At 39.2% G+C, this 18,743-nt stretch overlaps 1 protein-coding gene across 6 annotated transcripts in view; it reads left to right on the top strand.

Annotated features, from left to right (window-relative positions):
- Positions 1–1,682: 1,682 nt before the first annotated feature.
- The window catches only part of LOC124012546 (PHD finger protein 14-like), a 166,807-nt gene continuing 149,746 nt past the window's right edge, over positions 1,683–18,743 (top strand). For all 6 annotated transcript variants that reach the window (XR_006834737.1, XM_046326294.1, XM_046326295.1 and 3 more), the window contains exons 1-5: positions 1,683–1,774; positions 2,529–2,645; positions 3,827–4,141; positions 4,699–5,084; positions 5,701–5,848. Coding sequence is in view for 5 of the 6 variants with exons in the window: in XM_046326294.1 (XP_046182250.1) it covers position 1,774; positions 2,529–2,645; positions 3,827–4,141; positions 4,699–5,084; positions 5,701–5,848 (967 nt within the window). In the remaining variant the exon portion in view is untranslated. The remainder of the gene's footprint in view (positions 1,775–2,528; positions 2,646–3,826; positions 4,142–4,698; positions 5,085–5,700; positions 5,849–18,743) is intronic.

The raw sequence follows: 18,743 nt of genomic DNA, 5'->3' as shown, positions 1-18,743 counted from the left end.
CGTTGTGAACAGAGTGCCCCATGGTGGCGGTGGGGTCATGGTATAGGCAGGCATAAGCTCCGGACAATGAACACAATTGTACTTTATCAATGGCCATTTGAATGCACAGAGATACCATGACGAGATCCTGAGGCACATTGTCGTTCCATTCATCTGTTGCCATCCCCTCATTTTTCAGCATGATATGATAATGCACGGCCGCATGTGTCACACCCTGATCTTTTTAACCTGTCTTTGTGATTGTCTCCACCCATCTCCAGGTGTCACCTGTTTTCCCCATTAGTCCCTGGGTATTTATTCCTGTGTTCTCTGTTTGTCTGTTGCCAGTTGGTCTTGTCTTGTCAAGTCAACAAGTGTGGTTTTCTGTGCTCTTGCTTTTTCCTTATCGCCATTTTTCTAGTCCTCCCGGGTTTTGACCCTTGCCTGCCCTGACTCTGAACCCGCCTGCCTGATCATTCTGCCTGCCCTGACCTCGAGCCTGCCTGCCATTCTCATCTCCTGGACTCTGACCTGTTTAAGATATTTTGCCTGTCCATGACCCGTCTCTAGCCTGCCCTTTGGATTATAATAAACATCAGAAACTCGAACCATCTGCCTCCCGTGTCTGCATCTGGGTCTGTGTCGTTATACCATGTCGCAAGGTTGTGTACACAATTCCTGCAAGCTGAAAATATACCAGTTCATCCATGGCCTGTGTACTCACCAGACATGTCACCCATTGAGCATATTTGGGATGCTCTGGATCGACGTGTCGACAGCGTGTTTCAGTTACTGACATTATCCAACAACTTCTCATAGCCATTGAAGAGGAGTAGGACAACATTCCACAGGCCACAATCAACAGTCTGATCAATTCTATGCGAAGGAGGTGTGTCGTGCTGCATGTGGAAAATGGTGGTCACACCAGATACTGACTGGTTTTCTGATCCACGCCCCTACTTTTTTTTAAAGGTATCTTTGACCAGCAGATGCATATCTGTATTCTCAGTTATGTGAAATCCATAGATTAGGGCCTAATTTATTTATTTTTATTTCCTTATATGAACTGTAACTCAGTAAAATCTTTGAAATCGTTCCATGTTGTGTTTACATTTTTGTTCAGTATAATATGCATCTAACTAACCAGCACCAACACAGTCATGTATGGTCCATCAACATAAAAAGAAAAGCATCTGGTATCTTCAGGAAGACTTGCTCAGAGAGTTGTTTCTCTACCTACTCACCATCAACTCAGAAATAATCATTCAGAAGTTCACATGAATGTCAGAGAATAAGGTTAACGAAGAAGAGGGTACATGAGAGTTGTAGTATTTGTTTCCCCACAACATTCTGCTTAACCCAGATAAATATATGTTGTTTTTGTTCTATCAGATCTGGTTTTGACAGACAAAATGTTGGTGCCAATGTGACATATTGTCAGGACTTTGGCTTACAGTAACAACATCACTGAGGTGTATTTGATCCTATCAAAGAAAATACTGCCTACAATGTTGAACATATTTTTTTCATGACTATTGACGGTTATGGGTTTATGTCATCTGTGTCAAATGCCATTTAAAAAAAACGTATTTGTGTTATCTCATCATACTCTACCCTCGATAATTTACACAAATTTTCTTCATAATCTGAGACACCGTTCGACGGCTACCATGGTTACAACATCACTTTGTGCTGAACGTCACCACTTCTTGTGGCTCACGTTGTGCACATAACATGTTAAGGAGGCGTTCTTTGTGCCATTGTTCAATCAAGTAAAAACGAGAAAACGGATAAAGTGAGTGATCATTTCAATATAAGGGATAATTGACAAAATAAAGTATTATGCTTTTATGCAGAGAAGCCCACACCATTTGTTTTATTGTCTGAAGATAATAAATACTACTAGCGGGTCGAGTCATTGCTAGCTAGCTGTCTAGCCGTCTAGTTAGTCTGACAGTTGAATGCTGTTTAGCTAACTAGCCAATTTATAAACAATATAGTTATCTACTGAGCTAGCTCATGTTAGCTACATGTTTACTGGACGAGCAATTCCGCTAATGTTACAGTTGTAACTAATAGCTATGTATTTCCATTATCTGTCAAAACGTGTTCCCGAAAGCAGCTAGCGTTAGCATTGTTCCCATAACAATTGAATGGATAATGCTAGCCAGCTAGCTAGCTAGTTTAGCTAGCTATATCCCTGCAGGTCAAGCTGTGATGCCTGCATAGCAACATGTACTTTACTCTTGTCTCAACCACCACAGCCACTATCATCGTGACTAGTTAGTTATGTGCATTGCTATGATTATCAACACCACGACACCTGCTTGCATAGGCTAGCCTATATTCATATTATATGTCTGATACCGAGATCATGGCAATTACTGCAATATGGCTTTTGATCAGTATAAAATAGCAAAGGAAGGCAATGGCAGCTGACAATTTGCAGCAAAATCCAATTAATTGTTGATTTGGTTTGTTGAGCGTAGAGGAAGGTGGTGGTACTTCTCTAACATGGCACTGAATCTCCTCTGTTCTCCTCTTCCCAGTGGACCGTGGGTCAAAGCACAGGCAGGTGAAGCCTCTGGCTGCCTCTCTGCTGGACGCCTTAGATTATGACAGCTCAGATGACAGTGATTTTGAAGTGGGAGACGCAGATGCCTCAGGTAACCAACCGCAGTGGGGGTCCGCTTCCATCCACTCCCCCTGTAAATGACACCTTTTCTTCCCCCACACACTCAGTTCATTCTTGTTACGTTCTTCTGTCAGTTCAGATAGAACTGGAGAGGAGAAAGATGGAGCTCAGAATTAATTATTCAAACCAACTTGAAATATACCCAAAAGCAAGGCATGGATTTCTATTGTTGCTTGTTGCCATTTGGTTGTGTATCCCTTTTAGAAGTTGGCCATCATGGACTACTCATAGTCATGAAGGCTCTATTTAGCTGTGGCTTGAATAGCTTTAAATGACGCTTCAATGTCCATCTTTGAGATTTTCCTAGCTGTGATATTCTCCATGTCAACACAGCTTTCAGAAGACTATCTCCACCATTACTTTCTGCCCGGTCCGTCTGTTAGTGCCGCCCCACTCTCAGATGCAGGCATTCCAAGGTTTAGATGAAATCCTCATCACCCTGCTTGTCTGTGTCTTGTAGTGACCTTATAGAGCGGTGTTTCAAACTGACTCGGCATGATCTAGAGAGGCTGTGGCCGCTGAGGTGATCTCGGGCCTGCCACTCTGCCTGGGCTGGATTTATCACTCTGTTGGCCCTGAGGTCTTCATCCACCCTATCTGAAACACACACACTGAAGCCAGAAGCTGATAATGAGATTCTACAGTACCGTGAACCTCCTGGGCTCTGTGGTGTTGGAGTGTTGGACTCTGGACCTGTCACCTGTCACCTTGAAATCCAACAGCTCATGTTAATCTGTATTGCAGATTAGACTACATGATATAATGTTAGAGAGCGGAATTCAACTTTGTTTTTATCACTTAGCAACATGATTTGATCATGTTAATCTTTATTTAAAGTGTCAATACAAACGAGATTAAGACAGCAGACATGCCCTCATTCATACTCCATGTTGAACATGCCCTCATTCCTACTCCATGTTGAACATGCCCTCATTCATACTTCATGTTGAACATGCCCTCATTCATACTCCATGTTGAACATGCCCTCATTCATACTCCCATGTTGAACATGCCCTCATTCATACTCCATGTTGAACATGCCCTCATTCATACTCCATGTTGAACATGCCCTCATTCATACTCCATGTTGAACATGCCCTCATTCATACTCCATGTTGAACATTCCCTCTGTCCTTCTCTCCTCTGTTCTAGGGTCAGAGGGTAGTGCCATTGGGAGTGATGAGGAGGGGTCCAAGGAGGAGAGCGCTGCTGAGGACTCTGACAACGACAGCGACTCTGACAACATCGGCTATGCAATGGACGGTGAGGAACAGACCAAGGAGCTGACAGGTGACGACACCCCCACAGAGGAAGAGGAGAGGACCAAGGAAGAGCAGCCATCCTCTGACACTAGCATCACCACCACTAAAGACCCTGCTCCATCAGGGGTGCCCAGGGGCCGACGGAGGAGAGAGGAGAAGGCCTCGGACACAGAGGCTGGGAGTGGAGGAAGCGGGAGTGGCACAGGTAGGCTATGTTTTAAAATGTTTTTGTTACATTCATGTTTTGAATGTAACAAAATAATAATATTTTTATAAACGTGAAAAATAAAAACTCTTGATCCAGGTCGTGGTAATGTGGGTAGTGGTAATGTGGGTAGTGGTAATGTGGGTCGTGGTAATGTGGGTCGTGGTAATGTGGGTAGTGGTAATGTGGGTCGTGGTAATGTGGGTAGTGGTAATGCGGGTAGTGGTAATGTGGGTAGTGGTAATGTGGGTCGTGGTAATGCGGGTAGTGGTAATGTGGGTAGTGGTAATGTGGGTAGTGGTAATGTGGGTAGTGGTAATGTGGGTAGTGGTAATGTGGGTAGTGGTAATGTGGGTAGTGTTAATGTGGGTAGTGGTAATGTGGGTAGTGGTAATGCGGTAGTGGTAATGCGGGTCGTGGTAATGTGGGTCGTGGTAATGTGGGTCGTGGTAATGTGGGTCGTGGTAATGTGGGTCGTGGTAATGTGGGTAGTGGTAATGTGGGTAGTGGTAATGTGGGTAGTGGTAATGCGGTAGTCATAATGTGGAGGACGGCAGCGACACAGGATCCCAAGAAGTGGAACCTGCGTTGTAAACGCCCCATGCTGGACTTCACCACCATGGAAGAGCTCAACGAGATGGACGACTACGACAGCGAAGACGACAATGACTGGAGGCCCACCTCCGGCAAGAAGAAAGCCAAGACGGAGGCCACTCAGAGAGGAGGAAGCGAGGGAGAGGAGGCGGAGGAGGAAGATGACGACGGAGGGAGCGGTAGTGAGGATGATGACAACGATGGTGGTGATGATGAAGATGAGAACGAAGAAGGGAGCAGTAGCGACAGTGATAAAGAGGTGAAGAAACCCAATAAGAAAGTGATAAGCAGTATTGTGCTTGACAAGGAGCTGACCAATGACAGCATGTCACAGAGAAAGAGCAAAAAGGTAAACACAACTTTATGTCCTCTGTATCACACTTTATTGTTCACAAACTGCCTCTCGCCCTCAGCATTTAGCATGTAGTCGTGAAAGTTGTTAGAGAAGTTTATATAACTCTCTGATCCCTTCATTGGATCCAGTGTGTTAGCCAGCCCAGCGCTGTGTTGCTATGTGCCACAGAGTTATCATATAATCCAATGAGGAGATTGGATTGTATCAGAGTGAGAGAACCACAGCTAGAGAGATACAGCTTTGTGTTAGGCTAATCGACTTATCTTAAGAGTCCATCCGTGTGAATGAGATTTAGCCTACTGCTGTCTATCAATAACCATCTGTGGTCCGATGAGAGGGGAGATTGTGAGAGGCTTTAGATTTAGGACTTGGAGGAACTTTGTTTGCAGAGTCTGGAAACTTTATTTTTTGCGGTCTGTTGTATACAAGCATATTAGAATCACATGTAATAGTGTATTACATTCAGACACGGAGATGAAGACATTCGAGACCTATACATTCCATCTAGTTAAAAACAGAACATGTGTACAACAGCCGCAATATAGTGCATAAGGGTGCATTGATAATGGTTTTACTGAAACTTTGTGTCTTCCACTTCCTGTCTACCCAGGATGCCCTGCTGGAGCGTGCCCAGGCGTGGAGCGCGGTGGCCCAGAGGATGGAACACGTCCTGATCTGCTGCGTGTGTCTGGGAGACAACAGCGAGGACGCTGACGAGATCATCCAGTGTGACAACTGTGGTGTGACTGTACACGAAGGTAAGAGATATGTATCTTTTTCCTATTTTACTTCTATGGTAAGCACAGGTCAGAAACACAGCTGTTCAGAAGGGCTATAGGACTACCTTGGTAGCTCTTCAGGTTTGGGTCAGAAGGTTTGTGTTTTTTCTGTAAGGCAGAGATTTAAAGATGAGCTGGTGTTTTGGGTGCCAGGTTGGGTTTTGGTAGCATGTTCCATATACCCACAACCAGAAACAAACACTAAATTATCACCACTTCACTGTCCACCCCACACCTAAACATAGCAGGGAAACCAGCAAACCAGAAGTGCATTCTCCCCATACAGCTCTGGCTGGGGAACTAACAGACTAACCCTATTCCTCTTCATCTAGCATTATTAGCTCATTGTGTCTCCCTCTGACTGGTTGGAAACAAAATCAATGGCTTCTTAAATCGTGTCTCAGATGTGGCCTTCTCCTCTGGACAGGCGTGGTAACGCTGCCCATGCACACCCCTGAATCAATGTGACAGCGCTAATTTTCAATTACAATCGCTTTATTTATTTATTTAGATGTTTTACTGATTTTAAAGCACCTATAAATGGAATGCATGCAGGCATACATGCTGGCACACACACGCCATGGCCATTGGCAGCACTAAATCAGAGGGTCTTTCAAGTGCACCCACACTCTCTCTCTCCGCCTCAGTTCTCATTCTCACCCCAACACAACACACACCTCACACATACACACACACTTATCTCCCCCTCCCTGTGTTAATAAGTGCCTGGTCAAACACTGCATATTCTTGTTCTACTATTCTACAGTGCCACAGAACAAGTTGTGCTCCATAAGAAAATGCAAGACTACAAATGTTTTTGCTTTTACTAACATGCAGCATCTAATTATTTGGGTCCATTTATTCCTAATGTCTTGCTCAATTACAGTTGATGCCAACCACCAAGCAGACTTTCTCCAGGTATTATGACATGTATTTCATCAGAATTGCACGCATCAGGCAAACGGCTTGTATTACAAGCTTTCCTTTTCTTTCTGTTGCAATGAGAGATGGAGAGGATGCAAGTTTTGAGAGAGAGATAAAAGGAGTGGGAGGACTGTAGAAAAGGCACAGTAAGACATGCATAGAGGTTGGAGGACTATAGAAAAGGCACAGTAAGACATGCATAGAGGTTGGAGGACTGTAGAAAAGGCACAGTAAGACATGCATAGAGGTTGGAGGACTGTAGAAAAGGCACAGTAAGACATGCATAGAGGTTGGAGGACTGTAGAAAAGGCACAGTAAGACATGCATAGAGGTTGGAGGACTGTAGAAAAGGCACAGTAAGACATGCATAGAGGTTGGAGGACTGTAGAAAAGGCACAGTAAGACATGCATAGAGGTTGGAGGACTGTAGAAAAGGCACAGTAAGACATGCATAGAGGTGGGAGGACTGTAGAAAAGGCACAGTAAGACACGCATAGAGGTTGGAGGACTGTAGAAAAGGCACAGTAAGACACGCATAGAGGTTGGAGGACTGTAGAAAAGGCACAGTAAGACACGCATAGAGGTTGGAGGACTGTAGAAAAGGCACAGTAAGACACGCATAGAGGTTGGAGGACTGTAGAAAAGGCACAGTAAGACACGCATAGAGGTTGGAGGACTGTAGAAAAGGCACAGTAAGACACGCATAGAGGTTGGAGGACTGTAGAAAAGGCACAGTAAGACATGCATAGAGGTTGGAGGACTGTAGAAAAGGCACAGTAAGACATGCATAGAGGTTGGAGGACTGTAGAAAAGGCACAGTAAGACATGCATAGAGGTTGGAGGACTGTAGAAAAGGCACAGTAAGACATGCATAGAGGTGGGAGGACTGTAGAAAAGGCACAGTAAGACATGCATAGAGGTTGGAGGACTGTAGAAAAGGCACAGTAAGACATGCATAGAGGTTGGAGGACTGTAGAAAAGGCACAGTAAGACATGCATAGAGGTTGGAGGACTGTAGAAAAGGCACAGTAAGACATGCATAGAGGTTGGAGGACTGTAGAAAAGGCACAGCAAGACATGCATAGAGGTTGGAGGACAGTAGAAAAGGCACAGTAAGACACGCATAGAGGTTGGAGGACTAGAAAAGGAACAGTAAGACATGCATAGAGGTTGGAGGACTGTAGAAAAGGCACAGTAAGACACGCATAGAGGTTGGAGGACTGTAGAAAAGGCACAGTAAGACACGCATAGAGGTTGGAGGACTGTAGAAAAGGCACAGTAAGACACGCATAGAGGTTGGAGGACTGTAGAAAAGGCACAGTAAGACACGCATAGAGGTTGGAGGACTGTAGAAAAGGCACAGTAAGACACGCATAGAGGTTGGAGGACTGTAGAAAAGGCACAGTAAGACATGCATAGAGGTTGGAGGACTGTAGAAGAGCAAGAAAGTGACAAGTAGGAACTCTTTCTCCTTCATTAGCCTCACAGGCATTTTCTCCTCCCGCGGTGGAGAGAGGCTGGCAGGTAGGAGGGTTGTGTCCGCCCCCTGACTGAACAGACAGCTGTTCCATACTGAGCACTGCCCCTCCCTCGCAAGCCATTTCTTAGACACACACGCCCCCCCCCCCCCCCTTGAGCCAGCAGCACCACAGTGCCAAGCACCCTGAGGGAGAGGGAGGTTGGTTGATTCAGGAGAGGGTTGGCCCACACGGTTGCCTCCATGTCTCACCTGCAGCTCTGCACAGCAGCTCAGAAAGTTGACACACACACACACACACACACACACACACACACACACACACACACACACACACACACACACACACACACACACACACACACACACACACACACACACACACACACACACACACACACACACACACACACACACACACACACACACACACACACACACACACACACACACACACACACACACGTCAAGGCAGAACCTGTCATATGCATGGGATGATACTGGCATGAAATGGGAAACAGAGGAATAGCCAGGGCCTTTCTACAGATTCTGTGCCCAGTGCTCTACCCACCCTGATGAGAGGAGGGTGAGCTGGTGTTTTGCCAACTCCGGAGTTTCAACTGTAGTGGGAGGGAGAGAGGATGCTGGATGCTAAAGCTATGCATGGATTGTTCTGTTAGCCTTTTTGGCTCCAACTAGCTCATGTTTAGCTCATCGTTTTGCGGTCAAAAGGTGCTGGGTTATCCTCCATCCTCCTCTGGGCTTTAGAGGCACAGTGCTCTTTGTGATGTTCCTGACTCACTATTCTGAGAAAATAAGAGAGTGAGGGTGGAGGGGGAACAAGGGATTGTAACAGGAAAGAGAGAGAGAAAACTAGGGAGTGACTGTGAGGAAGAGATGAGAGATGAGCTGTCATTATCTGCTGTTTGGTTGAGTCGTCCGACCACCTCGTCTCTCTGCTTGACTCCAGAACTCTTTGTTCTCCTTTCAGGAGCACTACACATTCCCTCGTTCAGACAGACACTCTCCTCCTCAGACCAGAGGGAAGGAACGATGGATGAAAGGAGGAGATGCAGGAAGTCCAGTGCAGGGTGGGGGGGAGGGGGAGAGAGAGATCAAAAGCCTTGGTGAGCACAGCAGAGGCTCAGATAGCCAGTTGTCTGTACAGACACAGCCTGTATCTGCCACAGCCCTGCAACCTGCAGACTAGCTGCTTTTGATTAGCATGGGCTAGTGTGTGTTGAATGATCACAGACATCATTAACTGCACCGCCATTAAAAAAGCTCTGATTCTTTCTCTCTCTCTGTGTCACTCTCTCTCTCGCTCTCTCTCTCTCTCTCTGTGTCTCTCGCTCTCTCTCTGTGTCTCTCGCTCTCTCTCTCTCTGTGTTTCTTGCTCTCTCTCTCTGTGTCTTGCTCTCTCTCTGTCTTTTGCTCTCTCTCTCTCTCTCTCTCTCTCTCTCTCTCTCTCTCTCTCTCTCTCTCTCTCTCTCTCTCTCTCTCTCTCTCTCTCTGTGTTTCTCTCTCTCAAGCCTAAATGCTCCTTCTTGCTTTTCCTTTACAATTTCTAGTCTCTTTTGTTTTGCAGTTTTCCTGTTTCAGCAGTGTGCTGGTATCCAGTGTAATTTTAAAGCAGCGTGGCTGTTAAAATGCTCTCCCCTAATATAAGAACATGACATTGTCATTAATAGGCCTTGCATGCATGCCAAATGGCACCCTATTCCCTACATAGGGCTCTCGTCAAAAGTAGTGCACTAATAAGGAATAGGGTGCCATTTGGAACATACATCATTCTACCACCAATTAAATCCCTGTGCTATTGATTTCACTCGGCTACCTAACGAGTTCTGGACCGTAAAGTTAATTATTTTCTCAAATGTGCTTAATTCATTTAGGCGCTACTGTTTGGGCTCATTTGTTTAAATGCATATTCAGTAGGAAACTATCTTTAGGAGCGCTGTTTTTTGTTGTCGCTGTGATGGACAGCGCCAATGTGTGACTAACTGGTCTGGCGTATGTCATACTGTAGTACCAGCAGTTGACACAGGTCCTCTCTCTCTGACACTCTGACAGTGTCCTTGGGGCCTACTACTGTAAAACAGATCCAATTCAAGGCACAAATCATACACTGTTTCCTTCAATCCCCCTTCACTGTAAGGGTGCTAGTGTATGGCTGCGTGTGAAATGGCACTTCATTTCCTATTTATTGCATTACATTCAACCCGTGGTTCATTTCCTATGTATTGCATTACATTCAACCCGTGGTTCATTTCCTATGTATTGCATTACATTCAACCCGTGGTCCATTTCCTATGTATTGCATTACATTCAACCCGTGGTTCATTTCCTATGTATTGCATTACATTCAACCCGTGGTCCATTTCCTATGTATTGCATTACATTCAACCCGTGGTCCATTTCCTATGTATTGCATTACATTCAACCCGTGGTCCATTTCCTATGTATTGCATTACATTCAACCCGTGGTCCATTTCCTATGTATTGCATTACATTCAACCCGTGGTCCATTTCCTATGTATTGCATTACATTCAACCCGTGGTCCATTTCCTATGTATTGCATTACATTCAACCCGTGGTTCATTTCCTATGTATTGCATTACATTCAACCCGTGGTCCATTTCCTATGTATTGCATTACATTCAACCCGTGGTCCATTTCCTATGTATTGCATTACATTCAACCCGTGGTCCATTTCCTATGTATTGCATTACATTCAACCCGTGGTCCATTTCCTATGTATTGCATTACATTCAACCCGTGGTCCATTTCCTATGTATTGCATTACATTCAACCCGTGGTCCATTTCCTATGTATTGCATTACATTCAACCCGTGGTCCATTTCCTATGTATTGCATTACATTCAACCCGTGGTTCATTTCCTATGTATTGCATTACATTCAACCCGTGGTCCATTTCCTATGTATTGCATTACATTCAACCCGTGGTCCATTTCCTATGTATTGCATTACATTCAACCCGTGGTCCATTTCCTATGTATTGCATTACATTCAACCCGTGGTCCATTTCCTATGTATTGCATTACATTCAACCCGTGGTCCATTTCCTATGTATTGCATTACATTCAACCCGTGGTCCATTTCCTATGTATTGCATTACATTCAACCCGTGGTTCATTTCCTATGTATTGCATTACATTCAACCCGTGGTCCATTTCCTATGTATTGCATTACATTCAACCCGTGGTCCATTTCCTATGTATTGCATTACATTCAACCCGTGGTCCATTTCCTATGTATTGCATTACATTCAACCCGTGGTCCATTTCCTATGTATTGCATTACATTCAACCCGTGGTCCATTTCCTATGTATTGCATTACATTCAACCCGTGGTCCATTTCCTATGACATTGTTTAGTCTGTTACAGAACCGTAAAGAGCCTACCCTTCGTACTGTTTGAAGTATAGGCCTGGTAGCTTTAGCATCGTCAATGCCCGCTCTTGTTGTTTCTCTGTCACGCAGTCCTCTTAGTACTGCCTTTTGAAGGCAGCCTTGCCTTAGACGAGGTTCATGAAGTTCTTAGTGCTTAGCAGACTTATGGCCTTATCCATGGCAGTGAGATGCCTTCTGTACATCCTCCGTATCTCCTGTTATACACCAGGGTAATTATCACATTCATGTGGGTTAAGAGCTCAGCTCAAGGTTAAAAACTATGTTTTCCCTCATGCTGTTTCAACTAACTGCAGAGACCTTAGTGCCTCAAGGGCAGCTCCCGAAGCCCCTGAAATGCATTTAAAGGCCCACACCTTAATAAAATAATGACAAGATGCCAGCCCTGCTACTTGATTTTCTCTAATGAGGCTGGAGAAATGTGGCCTAACCACTCTCAAATTCATAGTAAATAGCACAGAGTGAGCCTTTAAGTGATCCACAACATATTAAGCTGGTATTGTGTTTATATCCAGTGTTTCAGATGAATTCAATCCTAGAGGAGAAGTGCAGCTGATGAATGAATGAATGGGACCCATAGAAGAAAACAATGCATTGTGAAGCTGCTTATTGACAGTTCATTTTCATTTTAGAAAAAGCGCTGTAATCCATTATCAGGCCTTTGTCAGACGAGAACATTGAATTATACTTATTATTGAATTACTCCACTCTCTCCCTCTCTGTCTTTCTCTCCCTCTCTGTCTTTCTCTCCCTCTGTCTTTCTCTCTCCCTCTCTGTCTTTCTCTCCCTCTCTGTCTTTCTCTCTCCCTCTCTGTCTTTCTCTCCCTCTCTGTCTTTCTCTCCCTCTCTGTCTTTCTCTCCCTCTCTGTCTTTCTCTCCCTCTCTGTCTTTCTCTCCCTCTCTGTCTTTCTCTCCCTCTCTGTCTTTCTCTCTCCCACTCTGTCTTTCTCTCCCTCTCTGTCTTTCTCTCCCTCTCTGTCTTTCTCTCCCTCTCTGTCTTTCTCTCCCTCTCTGTCTTTCTCTCTCCCACTCTGTCTTTCTCTCTCCCACTCTGTCTTTCTCTCCCTCTCTGTCTTTCTCTCCCTCTCTGTCTTTCTCTCTCCCTCTCTGTCTTTCTCTCTCCCTCTCTCTGTCTTTCTCTCTCCCTCTCTCTGTCTTTCTCTCTCCCTCTCTCTGTCTTTCTCTTCCTCTCTGTCTTTCTCTCCCTCTCTCTGTCTTTCTCTCTCCCTCTCTCTGTCTTTCTCTCCCTCTCTGTCTTTCTCTCCCTCTCTCTGTCTTTCTCTCCCTCTCTCTGTCTTTCTCTCCCTCTCAGTCTTTCTCTCCCTCTCTGTCTTTCTCTCCCTCTCTGTCTTTCTCTCCCTCTCTGTCTTTCGCTCTCCCTCTCTGTCTTTCTCTCCCTCTCTGTCTTTCGCTCTCCCTCTCTCTGTCCTCCTTTCAAAACAGGTTTACAAAGTCGAATTGAAATGAAAATGCTATCAAGCCGTAGCAGCCTTTTGGTTTTTCTCCCCCTTACAACGAGGAAATGATTTATTCTATGGTTTACTGGCCATGAGAATGATTGCATTGTTTTTAAAAAGGAGCAGAATAAAGTCATGTTTTGAGAGATCGGTCTCCATCTTATTATGGAGTTTTAATTCAGTGCCGGTGATTTAGAGGAAGACAGCTGGCAGTTGTTTTCTGCTCATTCCATCTGAAAACACACACACACATCTGTCATGAAAACCGTCAATTACATCATATGTAATTGGTGTTATTTAGTGAGATCTGGGCTCTGTGTGTGTGGGTGTTGTCTCTGTGATGCTTCATTTTGCACATAGGCTCTGCTTATATGAGTGCTTTTGAATAGGTCCACTTAATCGTGGAATTGAAAGTGTAACCATTGAGGGAGAAATAGAATTGAACTAATCTAAGAGCATCCACCTTGAAAACGCTGGAGTTTTTATTTCTGGGGGGGGAGAAAAGGAAATATTTTGACAGGTAGCCACAGAGTGAACAGATGAGATGGAGATTAGAAAAGAGGACATTTGACTTAAACCTCATGGGTCCTTCTGTAGCTCAGTTGGTAGAGCATGGCGCTTGTAACGCCAGGGTAGTGGGTTCGATCCCCGGGACCACCCATACGTAGAATGTATGCACACATGACTGTAAGTCGCTTTGGATAAAAGCGTCTGCTAAATGGCATATATATCATGAGTTAAATGGCAAACAGATTCTCTTTTCAGACTGGTTTTACATAGGTTATTAGTTTATTGAGTTGTTTTTACCTAGGATATTAGTTTATTAAATTGTTTTTACATAGGATATTAGTTTATTAAGTTGTTTTTACATAGGATATTAGTTTATTAAGTTGTTTTTACATTGGATATTAGTTTATTGAGTTGTTTTTACATAGGATATTAGTTTATTGAGTTGTTTTTACATAGGATATTAGTTTATTAAGTTGTTTTTACATAGGATATTAGTTTATTAAGTTGTTTTTACATAGGATATTAGTTTATTGAGTTGTTTTTACATAGGATATTAGTTTATTGAGTTGTTTTTACATAGGATATTAGTTTATTGAGTTGTTTTTACATAGGATATTAATTTGAGTTGTTTTTACATAGGATATTAGTTTGAGTTGTTTTTACATAGGATATTCGTTTGAGTTGTTTTTACATAGGATATTAGTTTATTAAGTTGTTTTTACATAGGGTATTAGTTTATTGAGTTGTTTTTACATAGGGTATTAGTTTATTGAGTTGTTTTTACATAGGGTATTAGTTTATTGAGTTGTTTTTACATAGGATATTAATTTGAGTTGTTTTTACATAGGATATTAGTTTATTGAGTTGTTTTTACATAGGATATTAGTTTATTGAGTTGTTTTTACATAGGATATTAGTTTATTAAGTTGTTTTTACATAGGATATTAGTTTATTAAGTTGTTTTTACATAGGATATTAGTTTATTGAGTTGTTTTTACATAGGATATTAGTTTGAGTTGTTTTTACATAGGATATTAGTTTGAGTTGTTTTTACATAGGATATTAGTTTGAGTTGTTTTTACATAGGATATTAGTTTGAGTTGTTTTTACATAGGATATTAGTTTGAGTTGTTTTTACATAGGATATTAGTTTATTGAGTTGTTTTTACATAGGATATTAGTTTATTGAGTTGTTTTTACATAGGATATTAGTTTATTGAGTTGTTTTTACATAGGATATTAGTTTATTGAGTTGTTTTTACATAGGATATTAGTTTATTGAGTTGTTTTTACATAGGATATTAGTTTATTGAGTTGTTTTTACATAGGATATTAGTTTATTGAGTTGTTTTTACATAGGATATTAGTTTATTGAGTTGTTTTTACATAGGATATTAGTTTATTGAGTTGTTTTTACATAGGATATTAGTTTATTGAGTTGTTTTTACATAGGATATTAGTTTATTGAGTTGTTTTTACATAGGATATTAGTTTATTGTTTTTTTACATAGGATATTAGTTTATTGAGTTGTTTTTACATAGGATATTAGTTTATTGAGTTGTTTTTACATAGGATATTAGTTTATTGAGTTGTTTTTACATAGGATATTAGTTTGAGTTGTTTTTACATAGGATATTAGTTTGAGTTGTTTTTACATAGGATATTAGTTTGAGTTGTTTTTACATAGGATATTAGTTTGAGTTGTTTTTACATAGGATATTAGTTTATTGAGTTGTTTTTACATAGGATATTAGTTTGAGTTGTTTTTACATAGGATATTAGTTTGAGTTGTTTTTACATAGGATATTAGTTTGAGTTGTTTTTACATAGGATATTAGTTTGAGTTGTTTTTACATAGGATATTAGTTTATTGAGTTGTTTTTACATAGGATATTAGTTTGAGTTGTTTTTACATAGGATATTAGTTTATTGAGTTGTTTTTACATAGGATATTAGTTTATTGAGTTGTTTTTACATAGGATATTAGTTTATTGAGTTGTTTTTACATAGGATATTAGTTTATTGTTTTTTTACATAGGATATTAGTTTATTGAGTTGTTTTTACATAGGATATTAGTTTATTGAGTTGTTTTTACATAGGATATTAGTTTATTGAGTTGTTTTTACATAGGATATTAGTTTATGAGTTGTTTTTACATAGGATATTAGTTTATTGAGTTGTTTTTACATAGGATATTAGTTTATTTAGAGTTGTTTTTACATAGGATATTAGTTTGAGTTGTTTTTACATAGGATATTAGTTTATTGAGTTGTTTTTACATAGGATATTAGTTTATTGAGTTGTTTTTACATAGGATATTAGTTTGAGTTGTTTTTACATAGGATATTAGTTTGAGTTGTTTTTACATAGGATATTAGTTTATTGAGTTGTTTTTACATAGGATATTAGTTTATTGAGTTGTTTTTACATAGGATATTAGTTTATTGAGTTGTTTTTACATAGGATATTAGTTTATTGAGTTGTTTTTACATAGGATATTAGTTTATTGAGTTGTTTTTACATAGGATATTAGTTTATTGAGTTGTTTTTACATAGGATATTAGTTTATTGAGTTGTTTTTACATAGGATATTAGTTTATTGAGTTGTTTTTACATAGGATATTAGTTTATTGAGTTGTTTTTACATAGGATATTAGTTTATTGAGTTGTTTTTACATAGGATATTAGTTTATTGAGTTGTTTTTACATAGGATATTAGTTTATTGAGTTGTTTTTACATAGGATATTAGTTTATTGAGTTGTTTTTACATAGGATATTAGTTTATTGAGTTGTTTTTACATAGGATATTAGTTTATTGAGTTGTTTTTACATAGGATATTAGTTTGAGTTGTTTTTACATAGGATATTAGTTTATTGAGTTGTTTTTACATAGGATATTAGTTTATTGAGTTGTTTTTACATAGGATATTAGTTTGAGTTGTTTTTACATAGGATATTAGTTTATTGAGTTGTTTTTACATAGGATATTAGTTTATTGAGTTGTTTTTACATAGGATATTAGTTTGAGTTGTTTTTACATAGGATATTAGTTTATTGAGTTGTTTTTACATAGGATATTAGTTTGAGTTGTTTTTACATAGGATATTAGTTTATTGAGTTGTTTTTACATAGGATATTAGTTTGAGTTGTTTTTACATAGGATATTAGTTTGAGTTGTTTTTACATAGGATATTAGTTTGAGTTGTTTTTACATAGGATATTAGTTTATTGAGTTGTTTTTACATAGGATATTAGTTTATTGAGTTGTTTTTACATAGGATATTAGTTTATTGAGTTGTTTTTACATAGGATATTAGTTTATTGAGTTGTTTTTACATAGGATATTAGTTTATTGAGTTGTTTTTACATAGGATATTAGTTTATTGAGTTGTTTTTACATAGGATATTAGTTTATTGAGTTGTTTTTACATAGGATATTAGTTTATTGAGTTGTTTTTACATAGGATATTAGTTTATTGAGTTGTTTTTACATAGGATATTAGTTTATTGAGTTGTTTTTACATAGGATATTAGTTTATTGAGTTGTTTTTACATAGGATATTAGTTTATTGAGTTGTTTTTACATAGGATATTAGTTTATTGTTTTTACATAGGATATTAGTTTATTGAGTTGTTTTTACATAGGATATTAGTTTGAGTTGTTTTTACATAGGATATTAGTTTATTGAGTTGTTTTTACATAGGATATTAGTTTATTGAGTTGTTTTTACATAGGATATTAGTTTGAGTTGTTTTTACATAGGATATTAGTTTATTGAGTTGTTTTTACATAGGATATTAGTTTATTGAGTTGTTTTTACATAGGATATTAGTTTATTGAGTTGTTTTTACATAGGATATTAGTTTATTGAGTTGTTTTTACATAGGATATTAGTTTATTGAGTTGTTTTTACATAGGATATTAGTTTATTGAGTTGTTTTTACATTAGGATTTGAGTTGTTTTTATTATTAGTTTATTGAGTTGTTTTTACATAGGATATTAGTTTGAGTTGTTTTTACATAGGATATTAGTTTGAGTTGTTTTTACATAGGATATTAGTTTATTGAGTTGTTTTTACATAGGATATTAGTTTATTGAGTTGTTTTTACATAGGATATTAGTTTGAGTTGTTTTTACATAGGATATTAGTTTATTGAGTTGTTTTTACATAGGATATTAGTTTGAGTTGTTTTTACATAGGATATTAGTTTGAGTTGTTTTTACATAGGATATTAGTTTATTGAGTTGTTTTTACATAGGATATTAGTTTATTGAGTTGTTTTTACATAGGATATTAGTTTATTGAGTTGTTTTTACATAGGATATTAGTTTATTGAGTTGTTTTTACATAGGATATTAGTTTATTGAGTTGTTTTTACATAGGATATTAGTTTATTGAGTTGTTTTTACATAGGATATTAGTTTATTGAGTTGTTTTTGTTTTTACATAGGATATTAGTTTATTGAGTTGTTTTTACATAGGATATTAGTTTATTGAGTTGTTTTTACATAGGATATTAGTTTATTGAGTTGTTTTTACATAGGATATTAGTTTATTGAGTTGTTTTTACATAGGATATTAGTTTATTGAGTTGTTTTTACATAGGATATTAGTTTATTGTTTTTTTACACATAGGATATTAGTTTATTGAGTTGTTTTTACATAGGATATTAGTTTGAGTTGTTTTTACATAGGATATTATTAGTTTGAGTTGTTTTTACATAGGATATTAGTTTATTGAGTTGTTTTTACATAGGATATTAGTTTATTGAGTTGTTTTTACATAGGATATTAGTTTATTGAGTTGTTTTTACATAGGATATTAGTTTATTGAGTTGTTTTTACATAGGATATTAGTTTATTGAGTTGTTTTTACATAGGATATTAGTTTGAGTTGTTTTTACATAGGATATTAGTTTGAGTTGTTTTTACATAGGATATTAGTTTATTGAGTTGTTTTTACATAGGATATTAGTTTATTGAGTTGTTTTTACATAGGATATTAGTTTGAGTTGTTTTTTTACATAGGATATTAGTTTGAGTTGTTTTTACATAGGATATTAGTTTG

The sequence above is a fragment of the Oncorhynchus gorbuscha genome, linkage group LG24 (assembly GCF_021184085.1).
Source record: "Oncorhynchus gorbuscha isolate QuinsamMale2020 ecotype Even-year linkage group LG24, OgorEven_v1.0, whole genome shotgun sequence".
Taxonomy (NCBI): domain Eukaryota; kingdom Metazoa; phylum Chordata; class Actinopteri; order Salmoniformes; family Salmonidae; genus Oncorhynchus; species Oncorhynchus gorbuscha.
This window is presented reverse-complemented; position numbering and strand designations above follow the sequence as displayed.